Source organism: Pseudomyrmex gracilis, unplaced genomic scaffold (genome assembly GCF_002006095.1).
Source record: "Pseudomyrmex gracilis isolate BER0280 unplaced genomic scaffold, ASM200609v1 scaffold_124, whole genome shotgun sequence".
NCBI classification, from domain to species: Eukaryota; Metazoa; Arthropoda; class Insecta; order Hymenoptera; family Formicidae; genus Pseudomyrmex; species Pseudomyrmex gracilis.
The window spans coordinates 189496-207405 of record NW_018020708.1 but is presented as its reverse complement, the minus strand read 5'-3'; the positions used below and the strand labels follow the sequence as shown (position 1 = coordinate 207405).

General features: G+C 39.8%; 4 protein-coding genes across 16 annotated transcripts in view; 2 read left to right on the top strand and 2 right to left on the bottom strand.

Moving 5' to 3' along the window:
* Positions 1-2388, bottom strand: LOC109856577 (probable cytosolic Fe-S cluster assembly factor AGAP009023). 2 transcript variants are annotated; one of them, XM_020432004.1, is made up of 8 exons: positions 2304-2388; positions 1994-2163; positions 1806-1904; positions 1565-1717; positions 1204-1474; positions 875-1123; positions 411-788; positions 1-320 (listed from the first exon to the last, which is right to left on the bottom strand). In XM_020432004.1, the coding sequence occupies exons 2-8, from the start codon at positions 2057-2059 to the stop codon at positions 79-81; spliced, it is 1458 nt and encodes a 485-aa protein (XP_020287593.1). In that variant the 5' UTR covers positions 2060-2163; positions 2304-2388; the 3' UTR covers positions 1-78. The 2 variants fall into 2 exon arrangements, with proteins under 2 accessions (XP_020287593.1, XP_020287594.1); XM_020432005.1 differs by lacking the exons at positions 1994-2163; positions 2304-2388 and having other exon boundaries at positions 1565-1737; positions 1806-1869.
* A 116-nt stretch (positions 2389-2504) lies between these two features.
* LOC109856582 (dynein light chain 4, axonemal-like) lies at positions 2505-3442 on the top strand. Its single transcript, XM_020432013.1, has 2 exons — positions 2505-2589; positions 2940-3442. Exons 1-2 carry the CDS (start codon positions 2530-2532, stop codon positions 3186-3188), a joined length of 309 nt encoding a protein of 102 aa, XP_020287602.1. The 5' UTR covers positions 2505-2529; the 3' UTR covers positions 3189-3442.
* A 183-nt stretch (positions 3443-3625) lies between these two features.
* LOC109856579 (syntaxin-8) lies at positions 3626-5546 on the top strand. The gene is made up of 6 exons (XM_020432009.1): positions 3626-3911; positions 3980-4064; positions 4178-4372; positions 4459-4709; positions 4799-4891; positions 4984-5546. Exons 2-6 carry the CDS (start codon positions 4030-4032, stop codon positions 5142-5144), a joined length of 735 nt encoding a protein of 244 aa, XP_020287598.1. The 5' UTR covers positions 3626-3911; positions 3980-4029; the 3' UTR covers positions 5145-5546.
* A 7191-nt stretch (positions 5547-12737) lies between these two features.
* The window catches only part of LOC109856571 (TLD domain-containing protein 2), a 137618-nt gene continuing 132445 nt past the window's right edge, over positions 12738-17910 (bottom strand). For 10 of the 12 annotated variants that reach the window (XM_020431985.1, XM_020431987.1, XM_020431983.1 and 7 more), the window contains 3 exons: positions 14009-14290; positions 13441-13610; positions 13209-13344 (listed from right to left, as the gene is read on the bottom strand). In XM_020431985.1, coding sequence (XP_020287574.1) covers positions 13209-13344; positions 13441-13610; positions 14009-14290 — 588 coding nt within the window. Of the gene's footprint in view, positions 13345-13440; positions 13611-14008; positions 14291-15046; positions 15111-17910 lie in introns of those variants that run through there. The other 2 variants (XM_020431992.1, XM_020431980.1) reach the window with 2 other exon arrangements.

Here is a 17910-nt window from a genome sequence, read left to right as displayed (position 1 = left end):
TATTTTGTAATAGAGAAACTAGTATTTTATATTTCAACGCAAAAAGTATACATTTTTCTTATCTATGTGTCTTATCTATCACCATTTTATCGCGAGCGCTGTATTCAGTTTTTGTATTTCGTGATACTGCGTGCTGAAGTACGCGCCAACTTTGTCCGTGTGTTCTCCTCCCAACCAAGTTTTGTACAAGTTTGTTACCGCATTATTTTTCTCGGGTTCGCTCAACGGAAGCTCGCGATACATGTTTTCCAACGTCGTGGCAAGTTCTCGGGGCTGTATGTTTCCTTCGGGCCTTACCTGCGCTCCGCCATTTAAACAACCTGATAACAACGATCAGACGTTGAAACATAATTTTTACACGTATCTCATATATATGTATATAAATGCGCAATATTATTTCAATTAATTACCACAGGGACACGCCATAATTTCCACGTAGTCGTAAACGCATTTGTTTCTTTTCATCTTCTGCACTATATTCTGTATATTTTTAAATCCATTGATAACGGCAAATCTCAACAACACTTCATCGTTTCTTTTCAACTCCGCCTCCTGAAAATCAGGATTTCTGAGAGGCTTGAAGTTCACGGTAACATTTTCCTCGTCGAAGAGATTTCTCGCTGCGTAACGGAAAATAAAATCCGCGTAACCACCCGATCCCGAGCCACTGTGACCCCATAATCTGTTCTTCAGTTTCTTGTTGTAAGAACCAAACGGCTGTTTGATTTCACCTTCAATTACTTCGTTCAACACTAAACCGTCCTCGTTGAACATCTGTTCCAATTCGACTGAAAGAAATGTGTTTTCTGTTATTACAATTTGTGCATTCGAGTGTGACGGTATACAATGTGAAAGACACAAAGTGTGTACACACTCGACGTTATTACGCAGTCTACGTCTCTGGTTTGTTTCTCTTGATTGTAAAAATCTTCTCTGGAAGCTTCCAGCTTCTTGTCGTAGCAAGGCATCACGGTTACGTGATATATCTGTTCCGGCGACAGGCCCATTGTCTCGGCTAAGTGATACTTCACCAAGGATCCCATTATTTGCTGAGGCGACTTGGTGACGCTTATATGCGGCAGTATGAAACTTCCGTGCGTTTTCTCGGCGTAACATACCCAACCTAAAATTCACAAGTTTTTGAAAAAAAAAACGCACTTTTTATTCTCATCAAAATATCAACACGCTACCTATGCGCATTACCTGGACACGAAGAAGATAACATTGGTAATTGATTCTTTGCTCCTTCTTTATTGGCCTTGTAACGTTCGACAAATTCTTTGGCAGCTTCCAATAAAGCAAAATCATCCGCCGCAGTCATGTCCAACACCGCGTCAGCTCCGAGTCGATAGAAGAAGCCTGCCAGTTTACGGAGAGTTTGCTCTGGCGAAAGCTCGTAGCGATGTGCTAGCGACAGCACAGGTTGAACCGACAAGCTCACTACTATGTACTTGGAATCTGTGCTTCCTATGTTCTGTCAATGGATAACCATTGAAAAAATACATGAAAAATAATTTTACATAAAAAACATATTTTAATATACACGTGATATGCGTTTCTTCACCTGCTGCTCTGTCTTTTCCTGAAACACTCTGAGTATCTCTTCTCTACTTTGTTGAGTGATCAACACACTCTCAGCAGATGTGATGCAACCACTGCAAGCTAAACAGTCTGCCAGAGTGATTTCAACTTTTTGCAGTTTTTCCGACTGTCCCATCTGCAGTATGTAAGATAAAACTTGTGGATTTCAATATAAAACAATATTGTACACATCAAGATATAAACGTTTACGTGAAAAAACTTACCTCATTGAGTACTGAAAGACCATCATCGTCTGATTGTATTTTTATTTTTGAACCTGTCTTGCTTTTGCTTGACTGTATTTCTATAGGTTTAATGCACTCCTGCACAACAATAAACAAAATAGTAAAACTTTTGATGACATCTGAAGATCCAGGTGGATGCCATTATTAGTTTATTTTGTCATGTATACCTGCGATGGAGTGATGAAATCATCCAAGTTTACGATCTGCAACGCGTTGCTGAATCGTGACGCCATTGTTTTCAATGAAATTTGACAATTTTTGCAATTAACTCTTCTTCAGATATTCTCGTACACGTTTTGCTTTGAATACGCCTGTGTTAACCTCTTCTCATCGTTTTCTGAATAAAATTTAATACAATCAAAATCTTTCGATCTTGAAAAACTGGTACGATAAATTTTATTACTTCACACGTGAAATTCACGATCACGTGTGCAAATGCAATTCAATAGTTTACACGTGCGCAACACGCACACATACGTTTGCTTTGGGCGCTCACGCGCTTTTTGAGCGTCAAGTCTGTCTTCGTTTCACATTTAAAGAGCAATGAGGAGAACGCTTCTTGTCACATCAGTCACATGACTCACTGACTTGCGCCTGAGACATCGCAACCATTTCACTGTGCGGAACATTAGTATCAACATCCCAAAGGAACACAAATTTCTCTTTTCTTCTCTCTTGTGTTTGTAAGAAAAAATTACAAAAAATGACCGAAGTGAGAAAGGACGACGTTGTGAAAATTCTCCATACCTATCCACTTTGCAGAGTGAGTAGAGAGTTGCGCACGCTTTGCGATGATAAATCTCGTCGCGCGTGGATTTTTTTCGTGTAAAATAGATGTAAACAGTTTGGGTTTGATCAATAGAAGAACGCGCGCACGCGTGACGTTTTCACACGCTTGTTTTCGATCGACTTGCTGATTTATTAACATAAACATCGCGCGCGCGCGCGCTTATAAATATAATTTTTAAATACGTGTGTAAATTGTTTTTTATCGCAGTAGATTCGATACGCGTGAGATTAAAAAAATAATAGGATGAGTTAAAAAAAAAAAAGAAGCACATAAAAATATTTATTTATATAATTAATTTTATGTATTAATATTTACTTGCGCAGAAATGCGATATGACCGATGAGATGAAGCAAGAGGCGATGGAACTGTGCGTGACCGCAGCGGAGAAGTACGCGGACAATTACGAGAGCGTCTCGCGAATGATCAAGGAAACAATGGACAAGAAATTCGGCGCGTCGTGGCACACCGTGGTCGGGGAGGGCTACGGCTTCGAGATAACTTATCAATTGAAGCATCTTCTGTACATGTACTGCGCCGGCAATTTGGCAATATGCATATGGAAATCCGCGTAACTACCGACGACGTTCAAATTGTTTCAATGCATATTTTTAAACAGAACTGTGAACGTGTGAAATTGCTTGTTTTCTTTGTTTTTTTTTTGTTTTGTAAGTGTGCAACGCGTGCTTTAAAACAATTGTAACACAAGCAAGCAGAAACATGATGCAAAATCGATATAGAAATATTTTGTGACGTCTAGTACAAATGTGTGGGTCCATAGTTTTGTGTTTTGTAACATTTTTTTATCGCAATAAAATGCAATCAGCAGCGCGAATCGCTAAACGCAGTTTTATTTTTGCGTCAATCCGCGATTGTTTCGCTTCAGCGTAGTTCTGGCCCGCCCGAGCAGACGGTGCTAGCGTCGCGTTCAATATGGCGGTGCCCAGAGAACAACGCCATGACGCCATATCTTAAGCGATGTGTAAATATATATATACGTGTGCCTCGCACACTTTTGTAAATGGCGAATGTGAGTAGGAGGAAGGTTTGACGTTGACGCGTGATTTTAAGGTTATCTGGAGCTGTCATATACAAGTCTACGCGTCGCGTTTTATTATCCATTTCTTATTTGTCAAAAAAAAAAAAAAAAAAAAAAAAAAAAACATTCCGCGCTGTGCGCTCGTTGTGATGACAAGAGCTTTTAATATACTTATTATTTATTTTATTTAACAATAACGAAACAGCAACTAGTTAAAAACTGAAATTATTCGATTATACACTTATCAATGTGAGAGAGGGTAAGAGAGAGTTTTCTTTAATATAAATAATGTGTAAAATACTTGTTATACTACTGCGTTCTCGTTAGAACGAGAGATAAGAACTCGACATCATTTGTATCAACGAAAAAACACGAAAATGGCACTCATCAACATCGAGGGAATTGACCCTTGGTAAACTCTTGCTTTTACGTTCATATTCCAATTGCTTTATTTACGTAACTAATTGATTTTAATGTTGAATTTTTTTAAAACAAAATTTGACACTCGACAATTTCTACAATCAGGCTCACCGAGTATGACGCGTGTGAGAAGTTGTTCCGCGAGATTATGGAGCAGCTCACCATGCGCAACGGGGAACCAAAAACGTCGAAAGCTTACGGCAGTTTGTCGGCCAACATAAGGTTGCGCATGAAGCAGTATACGCGAGAGGTTCAGCAGTTGAAGAGCAAAGTGGAAGAAGCTTCTAAGTTAAAGACAATGTATCCTTTAACGTCTGCATGTATCTTTATCTGACTGCCATTTAATTTTGTTGTTCGAATAAATTCCTTAAGACACAATCGTACAGAACGTTTGAAGAAGCCGAACGTAGAACAAGACAGGTGGAACAATTACAAAGTAAAGATATTCAGTTGCAGAAGTTGTACGATCCGCGAACAAGCGATTACGCGTCATCGCGCGCTAGTTTGTTGAGAGGCTCCTCGGCCTTTGCCGACGGTGGCACAACTTCCTGGGCTGCTGATGATGAGGACGAGAGACCGATAGACGTTCAAGTAACTGTTAGCGATCTCATGAGCTATCAGGACCAAGTGCTGAAAGGTATATTTTGTGTGGCACTGCTTTAAGAAGCGGTTGTAGTAACTGTACCATATGTGTGTGTAATTCGCATTGTTCTCTTTCTGTTGCAGAACAAGACAAAGGCTTGGAAGAGCTTTGTAAGGTCATAGCTCGTCAAAAAGAAATTGGACAGTCTATCAGCAACGAAGTAGATCACCACAATGGTAAGCAAACGGAGGATTTCACGAGATTTGAGATAATCCTTCTATCTGGAAATATAAATCTCTGTTGAATCTGTTTTCTCTCTTCAATGTAGAAATAATCGACGATCTGGCTGATCACATGGACAGGACCGATCAATCTTTAGTCAATAAGACCGAACAAATCCGTAGTATCAGTTCCAGAGACCGCACGTGTGGTTACTGGGTGGTGATACTTATACTTTTCGTCGCCATTCTTGTTGTTTCCTTAGTGTAATAATAATCGTCGGATCGATATTATTTTAATTTTGTGAATCATGTTTATACTTAACAGCGAAGCGCGAAAGCTGACGCCAAAACAACAAATAGAAATGTAACATCTCTCAACTCTTACTAATTAGAACGACACGTCACGTAATTATTTATATGTTTTGTTTTCTTTTATTGTTGAAATATTTAGGAAATTTAACGTTCGGTGATAAAGTACGTGTATGATACTGAAGTATATAAAAAAGTTATTGTATCAACTGATGTGTAATAAGAGGAAGTTTGACCATATGTATTTTGTAAATATGCGTCTTTCTATATATAAACAGTTGAGTTGTATATACTGCTACGTTAGAAATATAAATGATATTACAGCCACTGACAACTGTGTGTGTGTGTTTACAATTGAAACAAGCGAAGAAAGGTTTTTGTCGGGTGTGAGAGAGGGAAATAAAGAAACTGACAAAGTCGAAAATTAGTAGTATTACATATATATATATATGTATATATATATATCTTACATTTGTTTCTTTTTCTTTTCGTTTCATTTTTTTTTTTTTTTTATATCATAAATATCTATCCTGAATCTGTGGTACTATGTCGAACCTTCTCGGCGCTAGGGACACAAAGAAGAGTCCTCTCGCTATTGTTTCTCTCTGCGCTTTGTTTTTCAAAGAAAAATATATCAAAGAATTATATAGATCAATTTGTAATATATATATATAATATAGCTTTTTCCCTTCCAGCGGATATACATATATGTACCGTAAATTTTTTTTTTGTTTGTTTTGTTTTGTTTTTTTTTCTTACACAACACCGTTTCCCGAGAGAATCCTTCCGTCTCTCGTGAAACTGAATTTTATTACATTTAGTAGTAGTTTCTCTAGTCGCCGAGCTCTTTCTCTCCTTCTCACGTAGCATACAATTTTTGAGATCTCATCATAACGCACCGCGTCTGAATCTCGATATTAGTTGTACTGGAAATTTCCTTACATCGAAATGTTCGCATTTACTTTAATTGAAACATGCACACGTTGCCCATTCGACTTCGACACAAAACTCTGTTTCACGCTCCGTCCACACACTTATTCTCTCCGTTTACAACAAAATTCGTTTTTTTTTTTTTTTTTTTTTTTTGTTGTTTGCTTGCTGCTATAGCTACTAGCCGCTCGCTTAGAAACTTTCAACACAGAAACAGCTACGAACGTACGTCGCACATCAAATATAGTATATCCGGATAATTTTTTCTCGTATTTGGAAAATTAAACTCAAGCTGTTCTTCTGTAAGAACAATTTCTATCTGGTCTACGTTAACAGCCGATCAGACGTTTTTTTTTACGCGACGAGGGATCGCGCTCCTCTCTTCTCTTCATTCTCCGATTCTCTTTGAAATATTTTGGTCACAGCGAACTGACGTTTCAACTGACGCTCCGTCTCTTTCCGCGAAGAGCGGAAAGAAAGAGAGAGAGAGAGAGAGAAGAGAATCTCAGCCGACAATCGCTACACGCGCCGCAAGCGCGAAAAGCAAACAGAATTTCTCTCTCCAAAAAAAGCATCAGTTGAAAACGTTCAGAATTCCCTCAACGAGTAACACGTGTTGTTTTTTTTTGTTGCTTATACAAGTTAGTTTGCGTAAGAGCGGAATAAGAACGCACACACTGATAACATAGCGCGTATACAGATTTTTTTTTGTTTTTAATTATATAGTTCCACAGCGAGACCAAAAAAAAACCAAACAAAAAATAGCGCGCTGAAGACCCTCGCGTTGCAAGACCCAGCGATATCTCTCACCTCGAACTTCGAAGTTCTAATTTGTTTAATTTTTGATAGTACATATATATGATACATATATTTTATCACTTCTCGCTCTCCTCATGCCACCTCTGTCTATGTGTGTGTGTGTGTGTGTGTGTGCGTGTGTGTGTGTGCGTGTGTGTGGCCCGAGTTTTTTTCTTTTTAAATCTCCGTGGACTCTTAATAACGTGCTCATCAACGAAGACGACGATGACAATTTTTTCTTTTTTTTTTTTTTTTTTTTTTTAGCTAACATCGAAGAACATCGAACTGGTTTTTTTTATACGTGTTCAAAGTCCTTGCAGTCAGTCTGAATCTAATTGACAATGTGTATACCAAAGGTATGTATGTGTCTCCTCTTGTGCTGCTTGCTGGAATTTGCCTCTCCCTTTCTTCTCCGGAGAGATTTTTCTCTCTCCTTTTAATTTATTTCATTTAATTCGCTAAACGAGCGCTTAAGTATATCAACTACTTGTATATACTGTATTATGCAATTATATGTATATATATGTGTGTATATATATATATATATATATATACATATATACATATATATACATATATATATATGTATATATATATACCGAGTGTACGATTGTTTTTTCTTTTTTTTTTTAGTTTTTTTTTCTGCTTAGCGTGGCGTTTCGCTACTCTCATCTTCGTCTACAGATATCTCTCACAACGCAAACTACACATAGTGTTTTAGAATATAATATATGCGCGGGTGTTCCAGGAAAAAGATTCCCGCCGATCGATTTTTGACTCTTTCGATTCTCGCCTTCTTTTTGTTTTTCGGTAGCATCGTGTTCGTCTCGGAATATCAAATTTATTTGAAAACGTCAGAGAAAACCAAAATCTCAGCCAAGAGAAATGTAACGATAACAACAATTTCTGTGTATATTCGAAGACTTCGCACAGAATTTAATTTAGTGACGCTAATTGAAGTGAAAATTATTACGAGGACTCGCCGAAGGCGGACTTTTGAATTTGATCAAGAAATCAACTGTTCACAGATCCGATCGTGTATATATATAAAAAAAAAAAAAAAAAAAAAAAAACGGAACACCCTTACATATCGCTGATATAGATTTTAGTACAACCGTTTATTCCGCAGTTAGACACACAGATAAGCACAAATGTCTTAATATATTATTAGAACGCACAATGCGATTCTTGCACTTACTTCCAAGCAGCGAAATGTGACACTCTTTTGTTGTATATCTCAACTCTAAAATATTTATATATAACAATAGTTAACCGCGCAAGCGTCCGCGAGCGGGCATAGTCAAATATAGTTCGCTACAGTTGGGATTATTTTTTTTCTCTCTTCAATCCCATTTAGTAAATTCTCAGTGGCGGATATTTTAGTTTCCGAATTTTATTTATACTTATATATGTATATATACACACGTGTGTGTATACATATACATATTTATACATAGAATTCGAAAAAAAAAACCTTAATGCATAATTTTTCTCACATGTAACATCGTATATAATGTTTTTTTTTAAAACAGACCACGCAGCAAGAAGTTTGTGTTCCACATTTACCGAATTTCTCTTATACGAAGATACATATCTGTCTAATTTCGCTAATTAATTACGATTATTCGTCTCTCAAGAATCTCTTACTTCTAATAAATATAGCCCGCCACTAAGCATACACTTTTTTTTAGATTATTACTTCTACAGAGGCAGTACCGCATGTTTCTTCAGAGGAGTCCGTATTTGTCGCGTTTTTTTTTTTTTTTTTTAAATTCGGTACAGAAGACGCTTCGTGGAAGAGGAAGAAAAGCAAATCTTCGCTCGGAACGACAGACGAGAAGTGCCGTTCTCTGTTATGTACTGTGGCAATGATATGGATAATATCGACGCGTGTGTGTGTGTGTGTGTGTGTGTGCGTGAGACAATAGCGTTCACACGCAACGACAGAGAGTTAATTAGCAATAAATATATTAAATGCAAAATCCTGCGGCCGGTTTGTGCGGCTTCGAAAATGAGTTGAAAATCGCATCGTTTCGACGACGGCATATCGCGAAGTTCGCAAGAGCACGTGTGTTATGTATCCCCCGGAAGATATTCAAGTAAATGTGTCAATTAAAAATATCTATAAATATTTTTATCACTTCTGGCTTTCTCTCTCTTTTTCTCTCTCTCTCTCTCTCTCTCTCACGCAAAATACGCGAGACACATTTGTCGAAACGCGACAGAGAGACTTAATCGAACTCAATTCTTGAATCGCGTCTCGTCCGGCCGGAAGACTTCGCACGCTACGACGTCTTTCATCGCAAAGGTTGTACTGATTGTTGTGGCTCGGCTGCGAAAAACACCAACGAAAAATAACAATACAAATAATGAAAAAAAAAAAACAAGAAAAAACACACATAACACACAACAAAATGCAGAAAAATAAATAATCAACGGAAAGTTCACTTTCCAAACGTATGTGTTACTTGATCTTTTATTTTTTGTGTTACAATGCACATCGATATATCTTTGAGTTTGTTTTCACACATTTAAGGCGAGAGTCACACGACAGTATATAAACCTGGGTTTTTTTCTTCGAGCGCTTCTCTCTCGTTCGCGGCTTGTGTCGTTTACGTACCTGTCACCGAATGTACGCGCGCTTTTCTTTCATCGACAAAAATAACAACTTTCAATCTCGCGCTTTCCGAATCGAAGAAGATTTAGGTTTTTTCTTTATGTTTCTATGCAAACAACAACGTTCAACGCTGTGTCACGCTTCGCGATCAAGGAAGCGGAAAAGGAAGGACCTCCTACATCCTCGAGGCATGTTGCGTGTATTATATATGTAAGTAAATATATGTAAATACGACGTGTCGTGTCGCGCGTGTACAACCGAAGCGACTCGATTTAGATCATCTAGGGAGAGCGCAAAACTTTTGTTTTTTTTTCTTCTTTTTTACTTAAAATATCACATGATATTACGCCTATAAACGCTAAAATTTTCTTTTCTTTTTTACGCTCTAAGCAACGCTAAGTTTGTAACGTTTTTTTTTTTTTTTTTATTTTATTTTAACTTTATTGTGTGTCGCATTGAGTGTGACAGATTCGAGACTGCCACCCTAGTAAGCCGGTAGTGCTGTCTAACGATCTCTCTGGGTTTTTGTTTCTTTTTTTCTTTTGTGCTTCGTCGCGCGTGATCGGGAATCGAGAAAACCGGCGCGATCTCGAGATATGTATTGCGACGTTTCGACGCGAAAAAAAAAATTAATTTGCTCTTCTCCGGGAGGGGGTAGCTACAAGTGTAAATAAATTTGTCTCGAAATCGGGAATTTACGAGAATTTGTTTCGATTGTTGTTCTACTGTGACGACGGGAACAAATTAGCTGTTCCGACAAAAATGTTTGTATACTTCAGCGGTGTGACACATCAACACGAAAAGCTCGGACAACAATGAGGACCCAACGCCGGGACCCCGATTCCCGAAATCGAAATTTTCTCATCGAGCGTCACATCGTGTCCCGTCCGACAATCGGCGGCTTCGGCCGCGCGAATTTTAATTCTTCCCCGTTTCTCTCCTGTTTTTTTTTTTTTTTTTTGGTGCGTCTTGTAACCAGTGCGCAAAAACACTCGGATCTCCTCCTTCTCCTTCTCCTCCTCTTGGATCGGCCGCTCAGTCTTTCGAACGTGTGTGTCTTTCTCCGATGGTGTTGCACCGGGGAGAGAGTAATAACGTGTGTGACGTGTGTTTGTGGTGAGAGAGAGAAATAGGTAAAGATAGATCAAAAGTTTTTCTGCGTGTGTTTCTTTTTTTTTTTTTTATTGTGCTCACGTGTTAATATAATAAGCACTCTTGGTCGTAGTGTGGCGTGTGCCCCAGCCAGTCGGCGATTCGACCGATCGAGGAACGCTGTCGTTAAGATACGAAGGTCCGAAATCGTATATAGAAACAATATACAACGCGTGGTCGCGGAGTACAAATTGTAATCTAGAGTAATTACAGGGAACGGGGGGGAGGGAGGGGAGAGAAAATATGGCGGTGTTTTTTTTGTCATTAGGTCTACGTAGTACAAAAACGCGTGGATGATTCCTTCCGTGGTCGTCGCGACGTGTATCAGTGGAAAAACGCGCGCACCGAGAGGAAGTAGACCGTGACTCGCGACTCAACGTCATCACGCCCGCCGAAGAAAAGTTCGTCCCCATCTCGCGCGTCGCTCGTGTAACAAAAAGTTTTTGTTCTCTCTCTCTCTTTCTCTCTCTTTGCAAATCGACGGGGCTGGGGGGAATGGAGACGGGCGAGTTACAAAACGAGTTCAAGTTCCGGCTGTTGTGAGGAACTTTGCCTACGACAACGCGAACACTCGCACGGATTAGTTAAGCTCGGACAGTTTGGTGATTTGTGATTGTGTCGCGTACAAAGTAAGGACTAGGTTGAAAAGAGCGTCGTCGGAAACGCGAGCGGAAACGCGACGATCTCTGTAAACTACAAGGTGATCTCGATCTCTTTGAGACACACACACTAGGGGGAAAGTTCGCGTAACGCGTGTTTCGGCACAGAGGCTCGCCGGTTCGAGAAACAACAACTCGCTTCACATCGAGCGTATACATTTGGCGGAGGGAGACAAAGAGAGCGAAGCAGGCACAGACATGTGTGTTCGTTGTGGTCGTTTGTGACTCCGAAAGCACATATACTACGTTGCTGACGACAAGATTCGCGGATAATACGCTCCTCGACTCGCTCATAAAAACGTTCATCGATTTCTCGTTTTTTTTCTTTTTTTCCGGAATTTTCTCCCGCAATCTCTTTCGCAACCTGTAAAAGCGCACACGCGAGGTAATTCTCTTCCATCTCTAAAAACTACTTTTTATTTCTCTGATCCCCTATTATTCGATGGCGCGAGAGCACGCTTGCAAGTCTCCTCGTGTATCAATCCTCATGTATTTTTTTTCGTTCTTTTTTTTTTTTTTATGGTATGTAATAATGCGTGTCGTGTGCGTTCCCCCGGAGAAAACGTCACCGCGGGGACTATACATGACGAGCTACACAGTGTTTCCGCGAAGAGTTTTTTTTTCTCTCTCTCTCTTTCTACTTGTCAAAATTATAATCATTGCAACACGATCATATATATGTATATGTATATGTATATGTATATGTATATGTTATATGTATATTTACATTTACTATCTACACATCATTTATTATCTACACATCAACAAACTGTTAGTTTTTTTTTAGCGTTTTTATCGCGCTTGAATCGTAAAGTTATCCTTTTTCAAAAAAAAAAAGAAAAAAAAAACGTTGTATATATATAATTAACTTACATATATTTAATATATATATACATCGTTTTTCGCATCCTATCCATATCGTTCTCAATCACACTCACGCTTTCATTCTTTCATCACTGTCATCATAATCGTCATTATCATTATCATTATCATTATCATTATCATTATCATTATCATTATCATCATCATCATCATCATCATCATCATTATCATCATACGCATCATCATCATCATTATTATCATCATACGCATCATCATCATCATTATCATTATCATTATCATCATCATCATCATCATCATCATCACCCTCACTCTATTATCTTAATTTACCTTCACATCAGCATAAAATGTGTCATAAACTCACGACTAGTTCGGAGTAAACGATTATCATAAAAAGTAATCATGATTCTTCGACTCTCGGTCAAACAAATAATATAATCGAATTAAACGAGCGACGAACACTCAACAAAAATGAGTATATATATATATATGTATATATATAAAAAAAAAACAAAATAAATACGCCAACTTAAAAAAGACAAGGAGTCGGGAGCAGTTAATGATAATCAGAGTAGCTACGCGATGCGCAAGAATTCCGCGTACAGCACGCGGCGCTACGGTCGCGCAACTTTGGACCACAGCCTCTTTTTTTTTTTGTTTTAATTTCCTTATCATTCCGCATCCCTTTCGAGGCTGCCTATCGTCAATTTCACCATCTCCGGGCGGATATCACCGTTGTCTCTTCTCGCGCAGAGAACTGACGACTCGCACTCTCCTTCTCCTTGGGAAGATCTCATCCTGTCAGACACCGGGCAAGGATTTCCCAAAAGACGAAGATCAGGCTAATCTCGGCGCGTCGTGGCAACATTGATATGATTCAACTTCATCATTAATGTCTTAAGATCATTAGTCTTCCTCTAATCTCTCCTGAGGGGGATACGAAATCTCCGTGAGGTTCGGAAGTTCAGGTCAGATTGGATTGCGGCGAGGGCGAAGGAGCGGTGGGCTGGGGATATGAGGCCGTGTCCTATATGAACGCCCAGCATTCCAGCGTCTTGACGACGAAGTCCTCGCGCGGCGCCAACGGCTCGTTGCCGTACGTGCTGCACGACTGCGTCCTGCCTTGGTACAGATCACCGTCCAGCCAGAGTCCGAACTTTCCGCTGGAGAAAAATTAAAAAACCACGTTGAGATTTTCTTCGCAAAAACAAGTTGTTGAAAACGGGATCTTTTTAGGGGGAAAAAAAGTGTAAACGTACTCTCCAGCACCGATCGCCAAACTCTCGTTGTTGCCTTTGATAAAGTACAGGTTGTCCCCTGTCCAGTTGAAGGCTTGAAACTTCGGCGTAAACCTGAAGAGCAGGGACTCGCCAGTACCGTAGAAGTGATCGCTCACGTGCAACGAGCACGAGGTCAACGCACCGAACACCTGCAACACAGAAACAAGGTGAAACTCTTGAAGGCTGCGACCTGCACGTGCGTCTTGCAACACATCATGGAGAAAAAAAAATGTCACATGACACTCTCCGTGTGTTCGCTCCGGTCAAACAATCCGAGCGAACGAGTTAGCGGTAAACCAGTTTGGACGCGGAACGCCAAAGTAAACCAGTAAACGCGCTAACAACACGAGTTCGCGTTAATGTTTCACTTATGACTAATTACGCAAAACTCTCTAGTCTCTCGGGTTCACAATCGAGGTCGGTCTTCGAATATATGCTTCGAATACACACTCTCTTAGTGAGAAAAATATTTCAGGTCAATGCTGAATTTTTCTCTGCAAAATCAAAATCACACACGTCGCCGCTTTAATTAAACAAGTACACTTACATTGCCCTCGGTGTCCTCAATGACCAACAGGATCGGGCTCTCGACCTTCGCCATCTTTCGGTACATGCTGTTGAGACTGAAACCGTGCTGGCTGGTACTGAATACGAGAGTCCACTGATAACCTTCCGCTCTCGCGGGCAGATGACGACAGAGATGTTCCCTGTGCTCGTCGCTGAGTATTTCCGTTGTGCCGATCAGGTCCGGCACGATGACGTCATTGTCCAGGGAAACGGCGCTGTTCGCGTACAGAGCTCGTCTGAACTCCTCGCTCATAGACAGCACCTGCGAACGCGAGAGAAACACCCGTCATCAGCGACACATATCCGTACAAGCACACAATGATAACGTGTGTGTGTGTATATATATATACATATACATATATATATACTGATCGCTAGTTCTATAATCGAGGAGGTAAGAAGCCAAGTTGTGTGTGCGCGTGTGTCTACCAAGAACGACAAATTATCTATAGGTAAGAATGAACTGTGAAATGGATGAACTCCTGTTTGTCTATTGTGCTATCACACAATGCGAATACAACGCGGTGTCGCTGACGACACGTAAATGAGAAGCTTGTTCCAATATGTATTCATGAACGATGATGAAGACTAATTTGTAACATGCACATGTGGATGTGTCTACTTGGAATATGCTGGATATAAGTAAATAGTCCGAGTGTGTCCTAAAAGTCTATTTTACAATCATCCAAGCGGAACACTCAAGTAAATTAATGACGAAAAAGCTTTGTAGTTTTGTGATGCCAACGTGTGTTGTGGCAATATTTTTGTTTCGTTGTACAACTGATGTATTCGCTACGACAAAAATCTGATGTATTTTGCTTGTTTTGCTTGATCCAAAATAAATTTTCAAATATTACAAATATGTGCGTCATGAGTACATTAAAAAATAAAAAATATAAATATAAATCCGCGATTAGATTTATATGCGAACATATAAATCCAACAACATATCCGTTCGTTTTTGCTTCTGACCTCCTCGGTTCACAGCTAGATGTAAAGCACATTTATAGGGCACTACCGCATCCAAGTGTGTCATGTTGTTGTTCCTCTCCGAAGTGGCCTCACGTAACCGATTTTATTCTGCTGAATTGTCAGATAATTTATTTAATGACGACGAGAGGCCGCTTACGTGCTTTCGATATATATCGAATTACTTTTGTCCGTCACCTCGCGGAAAGGAAACGCGATTCTATCGACACACCAATGTGCAATTCTGAAAGCTACAACGTGAATTTCCCCCTCGATAAGCTCGTGATCGAACGATTTTCGCACGGCTCTATCCTGCCGGTAGCGACGCCCTCCTCGCTGTTGTCGCGAAATTGACACGAGAGCTAATAACACCGCGCGTTTACAAACAAAATGCGACAGGTGTATTACGTATATTTATATATATATATATACATATATACCGCCAAACGCAGAGTTAACGCGGGAAAAAAAAAAGCAAATCGGACGATCCAAGTCTGAGAAATCTGCTGCGCATATCATTTTCTTCTCTCGCTTCAGACGTGTTGTCGTTTGCAAAAAATGTTAATTCGTCTCTTTGTATACTCGAACAGTTTCCAGAGATCAATTTAACTTCGCCGTAATGAGGTGTAGCCGAGTTTCTGTCTCCGTAATCGACTTCGAGAAGAGATGCGTGAGTGAGTCATGACAAAGTTTTATTGTTATATTCTTCGACGTTACGTTTCTCAAGCGTTGAATTTTCAAGAAGGAAACGTCGGAAGTAAAGCCTAACACAAAATCGTGAAACTACTTATTACGAATTACAAAAAAAAAAAACAAAAAAAAAATCGCACGACCTTATTCGCGCGTAAATATGCAAACATATTAATAAAACGAGTTGTATCGTAAATTAGTAATCAGACGATGATGACATCGGACAATATTATTGCATCAATCGATTGATTTCCATTAACACCAATTATAAACCGATTGAGAAAAAAACAAAATTGTCGCTCGCGAGAAAAAGTAGACGGCCGCGTGTGTTTCGACGGTTTGACGATTCTCGGATGTGTTTCTCGTGATTCACGTCGCGCGAATCAAGAGGCACGGTAGTGTCACTTATACGCGAAATTTCATGCAATTAAAAAGTGAGGAGATTTTCACGGAGCAATATCACAGTATTCGCCAACACACAGGGGTACGTTTCCAAAATCTTACCTTGATAACCGAAAACTATATAGTACACGTGACGCAAAATATAGCATTTTAATAACCAAGGTAGGATTTTGGAACGTACTCCAGAGAAACGGATTAAAGCACGACGGTCTTACAAAGCATATAATACACACAGGAGAGAAGTGTCGGAAATAACACGTGAAAATCACACTCGAAAAATAGAAAAAGAGAAGAGTGGAAAACCAACACGTGACAGGAAGGAGAGAAGAAGAAAAACAATACGTGCCTAATGTCACGTGACTTTAAAACGTAACTAGAAGTCTCTTATTTTTACCTGAACTGGCTACACTAGTTCAGAGTTTATCTTTCTTTTTCCAATGTGAAGTAAAAAAGATAAACTCTGAACTAGTGCAGCCAGTTCAGGTAAAAAGAACAGACCTTAGAATAAAGTAACGTGATAGTGAAGAGAGGAAAACTAACACTGACTAAAGTCACGTGACTTTAAAAACGTATCTAAAAAAAGTAACGTGACAGTGAGGATAGGAAAACCAACAAGTGACTAAAGTCACGTGACTTTAAGGACGTGACTAAAGTAAAGTCACGTGTTGGTTTTCCACTTTTTCCTCTCACTATTTTTCGAGTGTGATTTTCATACGTTATTTCTGACATCTCTCACATATGTATTATATGGTTTGTAAGACGTATATAATAGCTGTCATCGTGATGACAGATTTTTAACGTATTGCGTTCACAACACAACACGTTAAAATAAAAATAATAATAACGCGCGCGCCTGTGTTGTGCTAGTGTTATCAAAAAACAAATGTTCCTGCCGCGGCACACATTATCTGTTTTGAGAGGAGAAAAAGGGAGGGCACTTTGGGAAAAATTTATTCCGATAATCTTTGATCCCGCGGGAGAAGAAGCTCCGACGAGCGATGTGTGTTCTGTTCGTCACATTGTTTATTAAACGACGCGACTGTAAAATACCGAGACTCGAGTTTCTTTCCCTCTCACGCTATTTCTCCGTGGTTTACGACTGCGCGTGGAAGAGTCCCGCTTAACTAGCGGAAAGATAATTGCGTTATCGGCGCGTATCGCGCGCTTTTTCGACGTGTGTGTCTTCTCGCGAATGTAAAAATGCTCGAGAGGCGCTAATTGCGGTTCAGGTTTTCCTGAGACTCTCATTATCGACCGCTTCGGTCGCGCTCACGCGACTCCCAGCGACCAGATGTTTCACGCAAACAGTTAATTAAACGACGCGCACAAATTATCAGCCTTCCAATAAATTACCCCCGAAGAGAAGTGGAGGGGAGAGACAACACGCCGGGTTTATCGTTCGCTGTGAACAATCAAAACTGTCCCGTGCGAACGGGATAAAAATTTCGCGCGCGGAAATTTGTTGTGTAATAACTGCCGCGCGTATGGCGCACAAGAAGATCAAGAAAACGAGAAGAGAACAGGCGTTACTCACTTGCCATTCAAACGCGCGTAATATATTCGTTAACACACTTGCGATACTCATCTCTCTGTGAGAGTTAATTGTGTCATCTCCGATCGTGGCGCGAGATGACAACATTATCGGCCACGTGTTCGTGTCTGAAATACGAGTCAATCTTGGATCAAGCGGAGGTCATCGCGAGATGAAGTAGGAGTAGGTATAGAACACGCTGTAACAAAACCAACATGTGCAGACAATTTGAAAAAACAAGCGATGAAAAGAGAGAGAGAGAGAGAGAGAGAGAGAGAGAGAGAGAGAGA